General features: G+C 37.0%; 1 protein-coding gene across 7 annotated transcripts in view; it reads left to right on the top strand.

Moving 5' to 3' along the window:
- Zmym2 (zinc finger MYM-type containing 2) overlaps positions 1–21,227 on the top strand; it is a 73,173-nt gene that overhangs the window by 19,174 nt on the left and 32,772 nt on the right. For 5 of the 7 annotated variants that reach the window (XM_063274263.1, NM_001399496.1, XM_063274264.1 and 2 more), the window contains exons 4-10: positions 3,163–3,445; positions 5,280–5,445; positions 6,233–6,445; positions 15,289–15,360; positions 16,343–16,493; positions 17,157–17,272; positions 20,401–20,517. In XM_063274263.1, the coding sequence (XP_063130333.1) occupies positions 3,163–3,445; positions 5,280–5,445; positions 6,233–6,445; positions 15,289–15,360; positions 16,343–16,493; positions 17,157–17,272; positions 20,401–20,517 (1,118 nt within the window). The remainder of the gene's footprint in view (positions 1–3,162; positions 3,446–5,279; positions 5,446–6,232; positions 6,446–15,288; positions 15,361–16,342; positions 16,494–17,156; positions 17,273–20,400; positions 20,518–21,227) is intronic. The other 2 variants (XM_063274265.1, XM_039093867.2) reach the window with 1 other exon arrangement.

The following is a 21,227-nucleotide window of genomic DNA, read 5'->3' on the forward strand; positions in this document are numbered from 1 at the left end:
ATCACTTCAGCTAGGCCTACATAGTGAGACCTGTCTAAAAAATAATTGATAGTTTCTATAGTTCTGAGAGCATGGTGGAGATACTGTTCTGAAGTCTCTATACCATTCCTTTAAATACCTAACAGGTTTTCCTTTCTAAAAGATTTATTCTTAGTTATGCCTTACGTGCCTGTCTGTTACGTGCATGTATATGTGTAAATGCCTGGAGAGGATAAGAGGGGGCATCAGATCCTTCACAGCTGAAGGTATGGCTAGGTATGAGCTGTCTGACATGGGTGTTGGGTACTAAACTTCAGTTCTAGAAAGCAGTTATTCTTGACTGCTGAGCTATCTTCCCAGCCTCTACAGGAATTTTTAAAGTTTGTCTATGTCAAGTTTATGTGTATCAAAGTTCTTGATTCTTAGTTTAATTCTAGTTTTTAAATGTAATTATTTTTAATATATGCATTTGTCTTATTTTTATTTCTTTAGGAAAATAGATGGGTCGTAAAAATATGTATTACTCCTATACTGCTTATTTGTTATATAAAAGAATGTAAAAATTCACTTAAGAAAAATAGAGGCTGGCAAAATACCTCAATGAATAAATGCCCATGTCACTTGAGGTTCATACCTGGTGTGGTGGAAGAGGAGAGCTGTCTGTCTCCCAGAACGAGAGAGCTGACTTCTGCAAGTTGTTAAAAAAAGAAAACAAAAGAACAAAAAACCAACCCCCTCTTTCAAAACCTAAAATGCAGTCAGACTGATAAAGTTTTTAATTAGCCTCTTACATTTTTGGACTATTTTCATTTGTAATAGAGAATAGATTAAGAGTTAGAAAACTTACTAGGCATTGTGGTTCTAATCTGTAATCCTAGCATTTGGGAACTAAACCCAGGAGTGATCAGTAATTTAGAGTGAGTTACATAGAAAATTTGAGGCTACTCTGACTCAAAGAAGAAAGTTATAATTCTGCTATTTATATCAGTTCTTCTACTCGTGTTATTTGGAAAAATATAACTTATTTCGTTATCTTTTTATATAAAAGTGAGGGTTTAGATAAATGATTAATTACCATTCCTGCCTATCCCTAAAATGTTTTTAAATATTGGGGGAAGTGAAAACCTGGAAGTAGGGGAAATGTAAGAGATGTTTTTAAGAGATGTTTTTAAGATGATATGTAAAGAAAGCCATATACTATTCCTCAGGAATTAAGCTAATTTTTTTTCTTTTGAGACCTGGTTTCTAGTGTAGGTAGCCCTGGCTGTCCTAAAACTCACTCTGTACCATGCTGGGCTTGAACTCAAGAGATCCATCCATCTGTTTCTCTTTCCCCTCTGCTGGGATTAAAGGCGGTGCCACCACTACCTCACACTGGAGGCTTTTATTTTTAATTTATTAATTATTAATTTATGCATACCAATTGAAACCTCCCTTTCTCCTTTCTTCCTAGTCCTTCCCTCTCACCTCCCCTGAAAAACTATTCTGAAAAAGACATTTTTTTTGGCCTATGGCATGTGCATATGCAGAATCAAACAATAGATAAAATAGAAAAAAAATTAAAAAGATGTTTGGAAATAGATTTATGTCTTTTCAAAAATGTCATTTGTTCAAGGTTCTTATATTTTACTTCATTTTTTTTTTTTTTTCGGTTTCTCTGTGTAACAAGTTCTGGCTGTTCTGGACTGATGTTGTAGACCAGGCTGGCCTCAGACTCACAGATAATCTGCTTACCTCTGCTTCCTAAATTCTGGGACTAAAGGTGTGTGCCACCATGCCTGGGGCCATATTCTATATGCTGATATGTTTGTTCATTGTAAATACATCTACACTTCCTGTCTCATAACTGATGACATTTTTAGTGCATCCTGAGTGCTAGTCACTGAGCTTTGTTTTACAGTATTAGCACAGTTAATATTCTATGCCATTTGTAGTTTAGAGAAGCGTGAAACACATTTTATTTTTTTATTTTTTTCGGGGCTGGGGACTGAACCCAGGACCTTGCGCCTCCTAGGCAAGCACTCTACCACTGAGCCAAATCCCCAACCCCCAAAATGTGTAGCCCAGGCTGGCCTCGAACTCGTGATCCTCCTGCCTCTGCCTCCTTCAGCAAATCCTACCGGCGTGCGCCACCACAACCGGCCACATTTTTTTAATAGTAGCATACCAATCTTAGAAGTAGTAGAATACAAACTATTACTTTAAATGTGTTTTTCCTTGTTTGCTGTATGTGCATGGGTGTTTTTCTAAGGTACATGTGCATTGCTGTGAGGGCCAGAGGTTAATCTTGATTATTGTTCCTCAAGCATTGTCTATCTTAATCTTTGAGACAAGGTTTTCTCATTTGCCTAGAGCTCACTAAGTAGCCCTGGGGGTCTATCTCTGCCTCCTCAGTTCTGGTGTTATGAGTGTGTGTACCATACTTGGCTTGCTTTTAAAAGAAAACAAAACAAACCAAAAAAAAAAAAAATGTGAGTTCTGGGGATTGAACTCAAATCCTTCCTTATGCTTGTGCAGCCAAATAGTTAATGGCTGAGCCATCTTCCAGCTCCATTCTTTTTTTAACTGACAAACAAAAATAATATGCTTTTATCTCGGAGAACATGTTGATTAGAAATATGTATATAGGGCTGGAGAGATGGCTCAGCAGTTAAGAGCACTGACTGCTCTTCCAGAGGTCTTGAGTTCAATTCCCACCAACCACATGGTGGCTCACAACCATCTGCAATGGGATCTAATGCCCTCTTCTGGTGTGTCTGAAGACAGCATTAGTATACTCATATACATTAAAAAAATATGTATATATTGTAGAATGGCTAAATCAAGCTAATCATATATCATAGCATATATTATATACTCTCTTGCTCGTTTTAAGACTACATATATTGTTTATAGAAAGCAGACAGTCTTACTTGCAAACAGTTCCTCTCAGCAAATTTGCTGCTTCATCAACATCTGAGACAGGTCTCTTACTTCAGAGCTCAGGATGCTCTTAAATTCATGGCAACCTCCTGTTTGAGTTGTCCAGGTGTTGGGGTTATAGGCATGAACTATCATGTGTTTATGATAGTTAGTATCATAAACTTGGGCAAACTGGGAAAGTAAAACTATTTCTTTGATAATAGATTTCAATGTCTTTAAATACCTATTTGATTATTCTTCTCTATATATTTTATTTTTAAGATTCTTGGATCTCCCAGTCAGCATCATTTCCTCGTAACCAGAAACAACAAGGAGTGGATTCTTTATCACCAGTGGCCTCACTTCCTAAACAGAATTTCCAGCCCTCAAACCAACAACCCACTAAACCAGTTAAAGTCACTTGTGCAAACTGCAAAAAACCTCTACAGAAGGGGCAGACAGCTTATCAACGAAAAGGATCAGCTCACCTCTTTTGTTCAACCACCTGCCTTTCTTCTTTCTCTCATAAACCTGCTCCAAAGAAACTCTGTGTTATGTGTAAAAAGTAAGATTCATCTTTCACACAATTCCATGTCATCGAATATTGATCATAAAAGTTTTTAGAGATTTTTTTTTGGTGATGAATTTATGTTCTAAAAATCGGTAAGCTGCTTTGAATCTTTGAAGTCCACGTTTAAGTGGCTTATGGATAGGGCTTCCTATTTGTAGGCGTGTCTAGGTCCTTGTAATTATTTTGACTGTCATCTCCAATGGATTCATTAAATTTGAAAAAATGTGATTATTTACAGTTTTATATTTTTTGTTTTTATAGCACCAGGCTAGTCTAGAGCCTCCCCTCAGAGACGCTCTACTACTAAATTCACTATTAAACATAAGAATATAGCTTAGTGTTAGACAGTTATGTCTTTATGTTTATAATACAGAATGTATATATGGCACATTTTCTATTGTAATAAGCCACGTTTTACAGTACCTTTGGAATGTGGTTTTCAGTGGATAAAGCTTTGGGTTTTTTGTTTTGAATATTATCAAAGGCTTATAGCTTCATGACTTGGGAATACAGTTTCTGCCCTTGTTTGGAACTGTTCTCACTGATTACAAACAAATACAGATGATATATAGGGTTAAATGAGATGAATTTTCTACTTTCTTGGAGCAGCCCAAGTCTGCAGCTGATTTTAGCCAATAGACCCCTGGGAAGGACTTAGTGCTTCATTTTTGTAGTAAATCTAAGCACAGAAACAGTTGTTCTATAGTGTTTAGATTGTTTTACAGTACCTTAAATACTGTAATAGAGAGTTTAGAAATGTAGTTATTTCAAAGAAGTGTCAATACTATTATTATTTAGATTTTTTTTGGGGGGGGGTTGGTTCTTTGAGAGTCACCTTGTTATGTAGTCCAGGCTATCTTAGAACTTTATGTAAGTCATTCTGGCTGCAAACTTGTGGCAGTCCCACTACCTCTCCCAAGTCCTGGGATTACAGGTTCATCCCCTCCCTTCTATTTATTTGTTTGCTCATTCACTCACTCACTCATTCATTCATTCATTCATTCATTCATTCATTCATTCATTCATTCATGTCCAAACATGATCTCATGCAATTTAGATTGGCTGTACACTGAAATCTTGAACTCTACGATCCTCTAAGTATTAGATTACTGGAAAAGTAAAACAATTTTTTTGATAATAGATTTCAATGTCTTTTTTTTTTTTTTTTTAAAGATTATTTTATTTATTATATATATAAGTACACTGTAGCTGTCTTCAGATACACCAGAAGGGGGCATCAAATCTCTTTACAGATGGTTGTGAGCCACCATGTGGTTGCTGGGAATTGAACTCATGACCTCTGGAAGAGCAGTCGGGTGCTCTTAACCGCTGAGCCATCTCTCCAGCCCTCAATGTCTTTTTAAACCTCTACCTTCTAAGTATTCAGATTATAGGTATGAGCCACCATGCCTGGCAAGTGGTGCATCTAAGTAGATTATTTTATGTAGTTTCTCTTGATGTTAAATTCCATGATCTAGTCATCTCATGTGTACCTATTAATCAACCAAGGAGGGGAATTGAACAGGCATTGTCAATTTAAATAATTAGTCTTTTATTCCATGTTATTATAGAAATTTTACTTTAATGTTTCCAATAGCCAAAAGCCTTGTTAGTGTATTTGAAGATAAATTATGAGTGACAGGATCAAATATTTTGACTTTTAGTCTTTTTGTTCCTAAGAATTTATATTTTATACTAAAAGTGATTTTCTGGATCTAAAAATGGTATTTGGTTTCCATAATTCAATCTGTGGTTAAACTATCAGTTCTAGCCTTTACTTTTGGGTTCTTAAGAAATGGAACTTTAAGTTGTACCTCTTGTTTTTCAGAGATATAACTACAATGAAAGGAACCATTGTTGCTCAAGTGGACTCGAGTGAGTCCTTCCAAGAATTTTGTAGTACATCTTGTTTGTCTCTCTATGAGGACAAGCAGAGTCCTGCTAAAGGAGCTCTAAATAAATCAAGATGCACAATCTGTGGTAAATTGACTGAGGTTTGTACTTCTGTACTTTTCACTTTCTCATAGTGCAGATTTGAACAGTTTTCTTGTGCTCTGAATTGATGTGTGTGTCCTCAGAATGCCGATATATAAGGCTAGGATCAGATAATTCTAGTCTTCCAAGGAAGCTGACTCAGGAAAAAATGACCTTGTTCATTTAGTCCCAGAAAAAAAGTCAGAGTATTATGATTGCATTTCCTTTTTTTATTGGCCTAATAATATGTTTATTTGTACAAATAGACCGAGTATACCTGAAAGACAAGTACTTGTAGCCAAAGAGAAGTGGAAGCATTTTCAAAGACTCACATTATTAGTTATGATCTTTTTTTTTTCTTTTTCTTTTTTTCGGAGCTGGGGACCGAACCCAGGGCCTTGCACTTGCTAGGCAAGCGCTCTACCACTGAGCTAAATCCCCAACCCCATTAGTTATGATCTTAAAGCAGTGTATATATACATACCTTATTTGAATTGATTGTAGTACCAGTGCAGTGTATTTTGTCATTTCTTTTGTTGTCTAAAGATTTTAAAGCATAGTGGCTTTTCTGTCATTTTATCTTTAAAGAGGTTTATAGTGATAATTATTATGGTCATTCATTTTTTTTCAGTGCCATGCATGTGTGCATATATTCTTTCATACACGAACAGTTCAGTGACATGAAATGTATTTCGATTTTTTTTTCTTTTGCTCAAATTAGCCTTCTTGGGCTGTAGTGCCTTTGTTGCTGTTGAAGCACCTTTTTAGCTACTTGAAAACAGATAAACTTGTTTGTTTTTCTTTTAGATTCGCCATGAAGTTAGTTTTAAAAACATGACTCATAAGCTGTGCAGTGACCACTGCTTTAACAGATACAGAATGGCCAATGGTCTGATAATGAATTGCTGTGAACAGTGTGGAGAATATTTGCCCAGTAAAGGTGCTGGAAATAATGTTTTGGTGATTGATGGTCAGCAGAAAAGATTTTGCTGTCAGAGTTGTGTCAGTGAATACAAACAGGTAATTTATGTGCTAAAAAACAAACCAGGTATTCTTTTGGGTGGATTTGGTAGCATTGTATGTATTGCTAATGTAGGAGGGTTTACTTAGATTTATCTTGGAATCCCATTTAATTTTGATTGTCTTCATATGAAGAGGGCCTACCTCAAATGAATTAGGAAAAAAAAATATATATATATATACACACACACACACACAAACACACACACACACACACACACACACACACACACACATAGTTGGAAATCAGCTAGTAATTATACATATAATAGTAAATGCTACTAGTGCAGTCTTGAATTTTCTTTGGGGCAGTTGGAGAGGGATTTTCAAACTTTTAGAGCTTGGGTTGAGAATGATTACCTTCATATTTAAGCTTTAAGATTAATTTCTAGTTTTAGGTCTCATTTGAGTTTGTAAATACATTTATTTAGAAGTAACATGTATTATAAGATGAGCTTTAGTTCAGCTGCTGTTTTGTTTTCTCCTTGACTCTTATGCATTATTTGTAAGTAGTACTTTTCAGTTTATAGTTTTTTGTTCCGTATTCCTTTTGAAAAATAAGGAAATAGCTAACTTCATTGTTAAGGTTCTTTAGTTTTAAACAGAAGTATGTATTGTTCTGTATGTCTCTTAACTCATTCGATATCAAAATCTGGATAGCTCCTTCTCATTCTTTATGATAGCATAGGGGCTGGAGAGAGACTGCTCTTCTGGAGGTTCCAAGTTTAATTCCCTGTAACCACACGGCAGCTCATAGCTGTCTGCAGCTCTAGTTCCAGGGAATCTGACACCTTCAAACACTATACACATAAAAATAATTATTTAAAAAAATACCAGAGCCTTTATGGTAGCATAGTCTATTTTATCATAATTTTATGAATCCATTATTAAAAATTAAATTGAAACATATAGATTAGTATTAATTAGTTCTTTAGAGCTGCTGTATACCATATACTGTAGACTCTGACGTAAACAATAGTGATTGGCATCTCTTAGTTCTGGAGAGTGAAGTCCAAGTAGTGGTCTCTGCTTCTGCCTCTTACCTACTTCCTGCTTCCTATAGCTGTTTCTTTTTGCCTTGTTAGTATATGACATTTCCCTCTTCTCATAAAGGAAATCAGTCCTATTGACTAGTATCCTACCCTCATGACCCTCTTTAATCTTAATTGCCTCTGAAAGATCCCATCTTCATATAACAATTACATTGGAGGTTAGAGTTTCAAAGTAGGAATTGGGTTGAAGGGAGCACACAGTTCAGTCTACAATTATAAAAGCAAAGATACTCTCACTACATTGTCTTATTTATTCTGTATTGTGACAGAACCTCTTTTGTAGCCCAGGCTGTCCTTGAACTTGAACTGCTGCCTTAGCCTCCCCAGTACTGTGTAGGCATACATCACCATTCCCGCACTGCTTATTGCATTTTATCTTTTCTCTGCGTGCTTGTAGGTTATTTGTATTCAGTATGTTTGTATGCTGGCAGCACAGTATGTACAATAGAGTACCTCTGTCTCTTCTCACTCCATGCTCAGTTCCATGCTAAGAACATAATTAGCCATAGCAGGAGTGTTAACCAATAAATCAAGATGTCTTCCTGTAATTCCTTCTATGGTGCTGGGAGATGACTATAGGATAGTCAATACAAGCCTGTATTGTAGTAGCTTTGTTGTTGATTGGCACTTAAGCTATGACCCGTCTTTTGCTCTTATAAAATAGTTAGTGAATGATGAATAACAGAGTATTCTGTTTCCCCCATAGTTGGGGATAATAGGTATCTATCTATAATCTCAGTAGTTGGGAGGTTAAAGCAGGAGGGTTGCTTATCTGAGGACTATCCATAGTAAGACACACCTCAAAAATAATTTGATGCTGGCTTTAGAATCATTTGGTCCAGGTTGACATAGGGCTCTACCCATTATTAAGTATGTTCCCTGTTGAAATTACTTGTGTGCCTTTTCTGTTTTTATTGTTTGCAGTAGGGAAAATGCTGACCTTTGTGCAAGAGCAAATGTGTACCTTATATTCTTGGGAACCTGCTTCCCTGCTTTGCTATTGCGTCTTTCTTGCCTATGTTTTCGTTTGCTTTGTTTTTGGTACTAAGTAAGTCAGGAAATAGTTTTGTTTGGCTACCCTCAATTCAGTTCTTGATTGTTTGGATATTTTGGGCCATTCTAATTTTATATGCATATGAGAAGCTGCTTTTCAAGTTCACAGAAATAGAACTTTGATATGGTGGCATAGAATCTACATCTTGACAGTATAAGGCCTTGTATTTATAAACGTGTGTTTGCATTTACTTAGGTCTGTGTCTTGAGCAGTCTCAGTTTTCACTGTGCAGGCCTTCATTGATTATTATCCCTCCATGTTCATCTTGGACTTGTTAGTTGGCACATTTATCTCATTTGGATGAGTTACTGTCCTTTGTGGTCCTCAGCTTTGCCGAGAGATTCATTACCTCTAATGTCTGCGAGCGTCTTGGGGTTTTTTCTGTAGTTTTAGTCATTCCATGTATCTGGAATTAGAGCTTTACTTATTTTCTAATATGGATGGATGCCTTATATGGTTTTTCTTTACCGATTGCCGTTGGCAGAACTTAATGTGTCATGTCTAATGGAATGATGAAAATGACCCCAGAGGGAGCTTGTTTTTCACCAGTTGGTAGCTCCTGTAGCTTAAGTGTATTGGGTCTTTTTATTATAAAAGGTTCTGTTGGAGTCAGCTTAATGCTGTTTCTGTTCCTTTGAGATAATTAAAAAATTTTTATTTAGCAGGTAGATTGATTTCCTCTTTATAGGGATAAAGCCCATTTGATCTTTACTACACATTTTTTTAAAAGATGTATTTAATTTAATTTATATGAGTACACTGTCACTGTCTTCAGACACACCAGAAGAGGGCGTCGGATGCCATTGCAGATGGTTGTGAGCCATGATGTGGTTGCTGGGACTTGAACCCAGGACCTCTGGAAGAGCAGTCAATGCTCTTAACTACTGAGCCATCTCTCCAGCCCTTTACTACACATTTCTAACTAAGTTCTTGCCTACTCTGATTTTCTTCTGCTGTTATATATGTTTTGTTGTGAGGGTATTGCTGGCAGGTGGAAAGGTGGGTTAAAATGTTTCCTCCACTTTTTAGAAGAGATTGAGATCCCTGTTGTTTATAGAGTTTAGCAGTAAAACTGTCTATTCTTGGGCTTTGATGAAAACTTGCATTAGTCTTGAAGTAGAATCTTGTTATGTTCTCTGGGCTGGCCTCAGACTACTGTGTGTAGGATTACAGCTGTGTGTCATCATGCCAGTGGCGGGGAGTTTTCATGGATTAAGTCTCTTTACTTAATAGGAGTTTTTGTGTCTGTTTTGGGAAATTCTAGGTTGAACTTGTTTTGTACAACTTTTCATACCACTTTCTTGTACTCCTTTTTTCCCAAAACATTAATGTCATTTATGTATATTATGTTTTTTCTCTCCATTTTGGTGTATGTATATATGTGTGTATATGTGTATACATGTTTGGATATGGGTTCAAGTGTGCGTGTGTAAGCCATAAGTCAACCGAGGGTGTCTTTGTTTAGGTGTTTTCCACCTGGTATATATGTCTATACCTTTGTTTTGAAATATGATGTCTTATTGACATGGAGCTCACTAAATTTTATAGGTTGCTTGACCAGTGAGCAAGACCAGGGGAACTACTATGCTCTGTTACAAGTGTACCCAGCTTTTTATTGATTCATTTTTAATGTGGGTATTAGGGGTGGAACTCAATCTATCAGGTTTCTGTGTGGAGGAGTTTACTGCTTGAGTTATTTCCCCAGCCTTTGTGTATTTTGTTAATGTAGCAAAAGGGTCTTGTTTGTTTGTTTGTTTTATATTTCCCCCTCTTTCTGTACCTAGGGCCTCACACATGCTAAGCAGATGCTTTGCCACTGAGTTGTGGCCTCATCTCTCTTCTTTCTTTCTTTCTTTCTTTCTTTTTTTTTTTTTTTTTTCTTTTTTTCGGAGCTGGGGACCGAACCCAGGGCCTTGTGCTTGCTAGGCAAGCGCTTTACCACTGAGCTAAATCCCCAACCCCATCTCTCTTCTTTCTATATTTCCTTTTTTTTTGTTTGTGTGTGTGTGTGTGTGTGTGTGTGTGTGTGTGTGTGTGTGTAGCAGGGAATGGTATGAGCGGTTGTAGATGCAGGCGTGTTTACAGGTATATATATATGTATGGAGGCCACAGGTCACTCTTGAGTGTCATTCTTCTGTCATCCTGGTTTTTGAGGTAATGCATTGCCATGAGATCAGTGGCTCACAATTAAGTTAGACTGACTGGCCCAAGAATATCCATGTTTCCATCTCTCCAGCACTGTAATATAAGTGCATGCCACTATGCTTGGCTTTTTAGTGGGATGCTAGGGAGTATTCTTTTGTCCTCATAATTGCTGAAAACACTTTTTAAATTTTAACTTACTTAACAATTTTATGTATATGGTGTTTTACCTGTATGTATGGGTGTGCACAACACATTCTTCTGGTACACACAGAGGCTGTAGCCTCTGAAAGAGCAGCCTGTGCTCTATTTATTCATCTCCCCAACCTCCCCGACTCGTGCACGCACGCATTCAAATGAGACAGGTTCCCAGGTTTGCTTGGAATTTACTGTGTAGTCCAGAATGGCCTAAAACTCATAGCAACCTATCTGTTTTAGTCTCAGTAGCTGATATTATAGGCTTGTTACCTACAGGTCTGGCCTTTATCTTTTTGAATAATCAACTTCTGTTGATTTTTATTTTTTAAGTTTACTATTTTTTTTCTTTTTTCTGTTGTCAAGTTATAGCAGTGATTTGCTGGAGCTCAGTAGTAGAATATTTACTGCTTGCCTGTGTAAGAAAAGCCTTTGCTTCAATCTCCAACCCCTCCCCCCAGGGTTTCTCTGTGTATCCCTGTCTGTCGTAGAACTCACTCTGTAGATCTGCTTGTCTCTGCTTCCTGAGTGCTGTGACTTATGGTGTGTACCACCACACAGCCAGGTTTGTTCTTTCTTTGCATGTTTGTTTTTCCTTTTTAAAAGGGAAGTTGGAGTATTGATTTGAGATTTAATGTATAAATGACAAGTTCTTGTTAAGGAGCCAGATTGTCTCAAATAGGTATTTTTCCTGTCTCATCCCGTCTCCTGCTCCATGACTAGCAGCTGTGGTGTGTAAGAAAAGCCTTTGCTTCAATCTCCAACCCTCTCTCCCCCCTTATTTTTCTTTGTATCCCAGGCTGAGTATGAGCTTGTGTGTAGGTGAAGATGACTTTGGAAGGCTGGTTCTCCTATATCTACCCTCAGGTGGTACAGTTATAGACAGGCACTAACACAGTGGTTTTGTGTGGTTCTGGGACTTCACTATGGTCTTCATTGCACATACATTGCACTGAGATACATTGCCAACCTCTGTTGTTTTTGTTGTTTGTTTTTTAATGTTTGAGATGCCTAATTGGCCTTGTTGCTGCTAGTTACTGGTTTGACTGACTTAGGTGAGACCACTTTAGTAGGATTTGGGTTAAGAGTAGTTGTTGGTGGGGTGGAAGATTTGGTCTTTAACATAATAGTGTCTAGATTGGGGTTCTTAGGAAAGGTATCTTCTACAGAAGAGTGAGATGGGAATCTAGTCTCTTTGCTTTTGCTTGTGGGTGGGACTAGAGAGGGGTTGAATGTTTTGTCTTTCTATGCTGTGATTGTAGTGTAGTTGTGTTTTTTCTGTAAATGTTCTTTATTTTTTTCTAATTTCAAGATTTCTTTCTTGTCTTTAATTTTACCAAATTGTTGGTGTATCTTGTTTCTTTTTTCCTGGATGGAGGGGAAGTTACTCTACGGTTTACTCAACTCCTAGCTGTAGGTCTAGCCTTCTGCCTAATGTTAGGCATCTCCAGGCAGTATTTTTTGGGGAAACTTAACCTGTCTAGCTCTGTCTTTTCATCTAACGCTCCAGAGATTCATAGATAGGAAATAGTACAATTTCTTATTGTCTTACAATTCTCTGACCTTTTAGCATTCTTTTCTTCTCTGTATTATTTCTTTGTTTTTTGAGATAGCCTTGGCGCAACTTGAACTCCGCAGAGATCGCCTGCCTTAGCTTCTAAATGGTTAGGATCAAGGGTGTGCACCACCACACCTGGCTCTGTGTCTTGTTTGTAAACTAGAGCTTGTACTTTATTCTTAAACATACTGTGATTACTGAAGCAGTATTATGATGGCTGTCTGTGAAATCTTAGCTAGATAGTTCTAACTGGTTTTAGGTGTGCTTTTGGTGATAAGGATTGCTCTTTCTAGCTGAAGTGTCGAGTTCCCAGTCTAGGGGCCTTTTTTCTGTTTTACCTAGTTTTCTTGGTGTACTCACGTGTTCACTGCATGTCTTGGAACCCATGGTGATTCTCCTTTTCCTTCAGCCTTTCAAGCGGAACTTCATGTTAGTTAGGCATGCACCCACCCTATCACTGAGTGCCACAGCCATGTCATATTAAGTCAAATTAGTAAGTAAAAAGCTTGAAATGCTTTTTTATGTTCTTTAAGCTATTATTTTCATACTGTCATAAATAAGTAGGTAGGAGTTCATGCCGGCCCTTTCATTGATCTCAAGACGTAAGCAGACAGGTTGGAGACCACAACAAAATATGTTCTAGTCCATACAGTATCTCCATACAGCTTAGGGCTAAAATTACATGATCCTTTCTTAGTCTGTCCCTCTTTAGCTTTGTCCTTCTGATGTTGTCCTTTGGGGTTTTTTTCTTTTATTTATTTTTTAGGGTTTCTCTGTGTAGCATTGGCTGACCTGGAACTCACTCTGTAGACCGGTCTGGTCTTGAATTTACAGAGATCCACCTGACTCTGTCTCCTGAGTGCTAGGCTTAAAGGTCAGCATGGTGGCTGACTTTTAATCTATGTCCTCACGGCTAAGTATCTGGAATTCTCATTTTTTTTTTTAATATGCTGTAGATCATAGTAGTGTATACAGTGTGATGCTTAATTGCTTTTCAGTAGCTTTTGACTTTTTAGCATATTTTGACTTTTATAACATATAAGAGACTTAATTTTACTTACTTTGAACTTATATTTTAGGGTGAGGATATATATTTTATCTATTAGAGGCTATCTTAAGTGCTTTAAAATAATTTTCAAAACAACACATTTTGTAGTAATGCAAATTTAATTTAGATTTAAGATTTTATTATAGTTTAATGATTTTTGAATATGCTAGGTTATCTAAGAGGAACAATTAATTTTTCTTTTTTAAAGGAGAAGTAAATGTGGTTTAGTACTACAGGACTGATCTCAGCTAATCGGGAAGTTGATGTAGGAAGATCCCAAATTTTAGGCTAGTCTGAGCTAGACAGTGAGTTTAGAGGAAGCCTGAGAGCAACATAGTAAGAGCATCTCAAAACTCAGAAGTATAGGGGCTGGTGTGATGGCCTCACATGCATGCAAGAGTGATGATCTAAGGCAAGCAAGGTAGCATGCTGTCTGTAATTCCATTGCCCCTACATCAGGATGGGAGATAGAGATAAGACATCCTGGAAGCCCAGGGTCCAGATTTCTGTCATACTTGACAATCAGGAGAGCTGTCTTAAATAAGGTAAAAGTCAGAAGTGATTCCCAAGGCTGTCTCCTGATTCCACATGTTCTACATGTGATTAAAAACATCAAAAGGGCAGGCTGGATATGCTGGTGCACTGTTGTTTTTTTTAACAAAATCTTTGTAAAAACACCAGTCAATTTTACTAGTGAAGACTGGGCTGCCAGATGCTGGGGTGAAAGCCCGCTAGTTCAGAGAGGCAGAGAAAGCACCCAGTTGACCTTCCTCCTCAGCCTTTGGTCAGAAGCAGTCCCATCAGGCTATCTCAAAAAAAACAAACAAACAAAAAAAAAAAACCCATCTACAAACTCAGTGTCTGTCCCTTCTACTTCCCATGTGTGTCTCTATCCACCTCCTGACTCCCTCTTACTCTCTATGTTTGTTCTTAATAATCCTGTGTTCATTTCCTGTCAACTGATTGCTTGCTCCACCTCTTGACTTATGGTTGACTTTAATATCTATAACAGTACACACCTTTAATCTCAAACCCTCAGGTGTTAGAGGCAGGACACGATCTCTGAATTTGAGATTAGTTCATTCTGAATACCAACTTCTAGTCCAGCCAGGGCTAGCTATGTAGTGAGACCCTTCCTGAAAAAAAAGAAAGGGAAAGGAAGAAAAAAAAAAAATGGAACCAAGACCAAAACAAAAGGCCAAAGGTCCAAATTCTACAATTAAGATATATTTTAATATATCTAGCCAGGATGCTGGCTCATGTTTTTAGTTTCAGCAAGTCAGATCTCTGTGAGTTTGAGGCCTGTCTGGTCTACATAATGTAGCATGTGTTGGTGTTGTTGTTGCTGGTCTACATAAAGTAGAGTGTGTGTTGTTGTTGTTGTTGTTGTTGTTGGTGGTGGTGGTGGTGTGTGTGTGTGTGTGTGTGTGTGTGTGTGAGAGAGAGAGAGAGAGAGAAGAGAGAGAGAGAGAGAGAGAGAGAGAGAGAGAGAGAGAGAGAGAGAGTGTTTAATACCAGAGTGCTTATCTAGCATTAAAGAGTAGGTGTTGGTTCTTTAAAACCTAAAGGGTATGGAGGGAAGGAATCAAACTTTTTTTCTTTACTGTGTTGTTAAGTTAGTGTTTTATTATTGTATCACTTTTTCCCCATCAACAGTGGGCATGGAACAGAGAATGCATTGTTGTAAGTTAGATTATAAATTAGTCAATAATTGAATCAACTTTCATAGATAGTTCGTTTGCTTTTCAGGCTGTTATTCTTTATGTACTTATAAAGTCTTTCTGAATGTTTTAGGTAGGTAGCCATCCAAGCTTCCTGAAGGAAGTTCGAGATCACATGCAGGATTCTTTCTTAATGCAGCCTGAGGTGAGCAGAAACGTTGGTGAGATCTAAGATCTATTTAAAAAATTTACACACACACACACACACACACACACACACACACACACACACACACACACACACACACGAGCTACAGATACTGTATCTGTGTGTGTGTACCATGGTGGGTGTGTCAAGGTCAGAGGACAACTTGTAGGAATTAGTTATCTCCTTATACTATGTGAGTCTGTGGTGTCAAATGTATATGAAAAATCACATCCAGTTTGAAGCATCAAAATGTATTTTTAGCATAATAGTTGTTTAAATATATTAAAATTTGTTTTCTTAAATAATATGAGATGATGAGTGTTTTTGTTATCTCTAAAAGAGATTTTTCAATTCCACTAAGTTTTACATGCCTTTTGTCAGAAAATACTTGTGTTCTTAGAAGATTCTTTAGATATATATATTTTTGTATTGTTTACCCAGATGAGTAATCCCCTCTGATATCTCTGACTTCATGCAGCACCAGCTGCTTTCATGTCTAGGCTTCTTTCTCACAGATGCACATATTAGTTCTTAGCCAGATACTTCTTCTCTTCGAGATACCCACAGTCAGACAGCCATTGTTCTACTGGTGCAGCTCCCTCCATTAGTTTGTTTTCCAAGCTGGAGTTTCTAGAACTTCATTTTTTAATTCAACTTAGTAACATTTCTGGGCTTCAGAAACTGCGACCCACCTCCAGGCACTGAGATTTAGTAGCTCTGCTGTTCGCTTGGCTCTTGTTTCTTTGAGAATCAGTCTTGAGCATAGGGCCAAAATCACTGCACACATATAAAAGGTAGTCCTAACCAGATCTCAACTCAGTTTTAGAAAATCACGGTTTTTTGAAGGAGAGTTAGATGATGACAATTGGTTTGTTAATACCTAATCTAGTTAACAGTACAATGATATGAAATTGGTTCTAGTTGAACTGTATGTGTGGTATGTGTGTTTATAAATTATCTTTTTATGTTCAAATTTTAGAAGTACGGAAAACTGACAACTTGTACTGGTTGCCGAACACAGTGCAGGTTTTTTGATATGACTCAGTGCATAGGTCCTAATGGATATATGGAGCCATATTGTTCAACTGCTTGCATGAACAGTCACAAGACAAAATATGCAAAATCACAAAGTAAGTTTCAGATATTTGGAAAGTTTAAAGAATTTAATGACATAATTATTTATTAAAGGTAACTGATCTTATTTTTATTTAGTTTTAACTGTTTTTTGTTTTCCCTAACTAACTTTGGTGATTTCCACACTTGTTAATTTTTAAAAGTAGTGACATTTTTTTCTGTATCTGAAATTTTTACCCAAAACTCTTATTACACCCAAAAATATCTAATCCATATTTTTATGTATCCTTGTATGTTTTAGGTAATTTGACAGGTATTTTTTATTTTTTATTTTTTTAATGGCAATACTTTTCTATTAAGTATCTATTTTTATTTTATGTGTCTGGGTGTTTTGCCCAAATGTATCTGTGCACCTTTGTGCATGTAGTGCCCATAGACGTCAGAAGAGGGTGAAGGATCATCTGGAAATGGAGTTACAGGTGGTTTTAGCTGTCTGTGGGTGCTGGGAACTGAACTTTGGTCCTTTGAAAGAGCTCTTACTGCTCAGCCATCTCTAAACTCCTGACAGTATTTTTTAAAGATGGAAATAATCTTGAATAACTTAAGTTACAAATAATAGAATAATTTATAAGAGACCCATTTTTAAAAATTAGTTGCCATTTGTAGAAAGCCTTATTTTACTTTATAAAGAAATGAGGTATATATCTTTTCTCTTATAGGTTTGGGAATTATTTGCCATTTTTGTAAGCGAAACTCTTTACCTCAATACCAAGCCACGATGCCTGATGGAAAACTGTATAATTTTTGCAATTCTAGTTGTGTGGCTAAATTTCAGGTTGGTTATTTACTTTTCCCTACCCCCATGAATACACCAAGATAACAGTCAGTGTAATAGGCTTTCTCTTTTCTGTTACTTTTAATTTGTTAAGTGCCTAATGGGAGGTTTGAGATTATAGCCTGAATCACAGAAGGCTGGCTGTACTTTTGTACAGATTTGATTGATTTTTAAATTATTACTATGATACAGATCTTGAAGGGGGAAAATGAATTTTAGTATGGGTTAATTTGGTGCTTTTCTTGTTAGTTTGAGTAGCTGTGCTCTATGATAAATGAGTGAAAGTGTCTTCAGCCTGAAAGTATTAAGAATATATGCTTTTCAAATTAGAAATGAACCTTGTCAAAAGGGAATTAGGCTTCTGAGAGTAGATCTCAAGTTAGTGTGTGACCCATTTCACGGAGACAGTATTGATGTGGTAAATATTTTGGAACTGTCATAGTTCTTCAGAGTTGGAGTATGGATAATCTCAGAGGATACTGTTAAAGGTAGTGTTGAGACTTAGTTTGGTTGATCGCTCGGAGGGAATAGTATAGAGGGACTCAAGCATTCGTTAGGTAGTACTAGTAGGTTTACCTATTGTATGTGAAAATTTCAGGGTATTGCCCAAAGGTTCAAACCAGTGCATAAAGTCATGCTTGATGAGTTAATTCATCCAACAGTTCTACTTTATTCCAGGTACTGTGCTCTATGTCAATTTATTTAAACTGAAACTATAGTCTTAAATATGCTACAGTGGTTACTACAACAGTTAAATTGAGGTTTTAAACTCAGATGAATGATTGTTGTTTTCTTGAGTTATATCCTCATTAAAGGTGGATGATCAAGTTAGTTAAGGTTTTGTTTTATTCAAATGTTTAACACTGTAAGTTAGGCTAGTCTAGAACTGGAAGTACATATCCCTGTTTCACACTTGAAGTGCTGGGATTGCAGGTTTGAGTCACTTTGACCAGCCTAGCTACTTTCACCATTTACTTGAAACTCATGTTGGCTCTGGTGTGATGAGACTGTACATGTACATTAAATTTTTCTTTTTTTCTGGTTTTTTGAGGTAGGGTTTTTCTGTGTAACAGAGTCCTGGCTGTCCTGGACTCACACTGTATACCAGGCTGGCCTTGTGCTCATAGTGAAAGCCTGCCTCTTCCTCCTGAGTGCTGTGATCAAAGGTGTGCACCACTGTGCCTGGCTACATTAAATATTTTTAAGTAACAATTTTGAATAGCATAGCACATTTAGGGGTGTGTGTGTGTGTGTGTGTGTGTGTGTGTGTGTGTGTGTGTGTGTGTGTGAGAGAGAGAGAGAGAGAGAGAGAGAGAGAGAGAGAGAGAATGAATGTGTGTTACCAATTTTATGTAGTCTCATTTATGTATAAATAAGACTAAGCTGACAAATAGGTAGTATTTTTATCTCTCAAGCTGTATAACTTGAACTTTATATCTGTTAGATATATATAACTTTATATCTATTAGATAGTTTCCTTTTAAAAGCAACATAATAGGACTGGAGAGATCGATCAGCAGTTAAGAACACAGACTGCTCTTCCAGAAGACCTGGGTTCAATTCCTAGCACTCACATGGCAGCTCACAGGTGTCTGAAACTCCATTTCCAGGGCATCTGGCACCCTTACATGCATGCATTCAAAACACCAGCATGCATAAAAATGAATATGTAGAAAGATAATAGTCTTCTTTATCTTTTGAAGCTACTATTACAAGATAGCTCATAAGCAAAAGTTGCTGTAAGTTCACAGTTTTAGAAGTTAAAAAATCCAACATGGCTCTTGCAGTTTTGTGACTCAAAGTCCTCTTGGACTTGAGTAGATGAAGGTGTGTCAGATGGCCTAAAAGGCATGTGACATTTTAGTCACCTGATAGTTAATGTTTTTTTTAAACAAACTTTAATCATACTGTGTGATATTTAAAAATGATTGTTTCTCCCTCCAGTGTTTGTTGAATAATTTTATTAGCTACTTTATAAAGGCACAAGGTTATGAGTCACATGTATATGTGATATGTAATATAGTTCAAAAGAAAGACAAATACAAATTAAGAATAAAAAGAAATAGCTTTGCGTGGTGGTGGCTTATACTTTTAGTCTCCATACCCAGGGGGCAGAGGCAGTGGATCTTTTGAGTTTGAGGCCAGTGTTGTCTATAGAGTGATTTCCAGGTCAGCTATGGCTACACAGAAAAGAAAAGAAAGGAGAAGAAAAGAAAGGAAAGGGAGTTGGGGAGAAAAGTTCTTTCCTTTGTGGTGGTGTTTGCCTTTAAATCCTAGCATCTGTAGGGCAGGCGGATCTCTGCTCCATATAGCTAGTTCCAGGACATCAGAGACTGTATGGAGACCCTCTCATAAATGAAGACTCAGAAAACAAACACAAACCCAAAACAGAAAAGCATTTTAAGTCCACGTGTGCTTAAATATTCTGTCTTATTCTGCGAATCATTTCTATGTGCTTATACTGCGAATTCTGTCTTATTCTGCGAATTATTTCTGGTATGATACCAGTTTTTACTCCTAACCCACCTAGCTCTGAAGAATTGATTCCCTTTTACAAAGTAATACATGATGTTTTTCTTGATAATAACTTGTAGTGAGAGTTATAGGAGTGATGTGAGTTATTTGTAGTTTAATATTTGAACCTTAGAGAGGTCAGTGCGTGTTTCTATCTTCTTTCTTGACTTTCCCCTTCCTCCCTCTCTCCTTATCCCTATTCTCTGAGTTTATTTACATTTTAGAACTCGTGAAACTAACTTTACTTTTTCCATTTTCTTCAGCTGAAATAATTAAGCTGTAGTTTTTCCTTTTCATGTTTAGATAATCTCTTGGTAAACATTTCATTTCTAAAGCTAACAGTGGGGCTTTTTTGTTGTTGTTGTTTTTAAACTACTGGAGATTAAAGCTAGGACCTCGTTCGTGCTTGCTGAACAAGCATCTTACCACTGAGCTGCATTCGGTCCTTTGACACAGTATATTTTAAAGGCAAAATTAAGAATTGTTGTTTCATGTACTAAAGAAATAATTAGCATAGAAACTTGCTTTCTGCATGTAGTAGACATTCGATAGTTCTTACAGATAGAAGTTCTAAAGTACATGTCAGACTAAGTGTATTTTGTTCTCTATTTTAGGCTCTAAGCATGCAGTCATCTCCAAATGGCCAGTTTGTAGCACCTAGTGATATTCAGTTGAAATGCAACTACTGTAAAAATTCCTTTTGTTCAAAACCAGAAATCTTGGAATGGGAGGTAAGTCTTGATTCCTTATTGTGTTATCTAATGCTAAGACAAGAATCTAAGAACATAAGTGGCATTTCTGTTTGGAAACTTCTTTTTTCAGTGGATAATCATAAGCTTTGTATTTTGTGTCATTGGTATGTTTACTTCGTGGAAATGAAACCAATAGGATAGATTTCATGGAAGCAATTTATTGAAGTCACATGTGCAACTGTATGTTTGTAGTAGAGTGTAAAAGTCAGTTCACACCCCCGAAGTCGCTGCGACCACCGCTGTTCTCGCCTGGTCACCATCGGCGTCTGTGAACTGTGAATACGCTGTTGCTCACTATTTGTACAAGTAGGATTTGTAAGGCAGATACTGTGCTGGTGTTCACTATCTTACACTTTGATAAGGGAGTAGAGGCTGTGAATGGTGTTCATTTTTTCCTTAGCTCCTAACCTTTTCCAGTGCACTGATTCATGTCATGTTCTTCCTTTTGCTGTTTCCATGTGAGTTTGTCTCTTTAAGAGGACAGTAACGGATCGGTAGATGATCCAGGCTGCCCATGGATGTAGTCAGCAGTGTTTACTTTTGGTCATCCTTCAACTTTCTTTTTTGGGGGGGGGGGGTGGATTGGGTGGTTGGAGGGTAAAGCATGGAATATATAGTTAAAAAGTTATATAAGATACAAAACTAAAATCAAACTCTTTTCTATGGTTGTTCACATTAACTTAAAATGT

The sequence above is a fragment of the Rattus norvegicus genome, chromosome 15 (assembly GCF_036323735.1).
Source record: "Rattus norvegicus strain BN/NHsdMcwi chromosome 15, GRCr8, whole genome shotgun sequence".
In the NCBI taxonomy this organism is placed as follows: domain Eukaryota; kingdom Metazoa; phylum Chordata; class Mammalia; order Rodentia; family Muridae; genus Rattus; species Rattus norvegicus.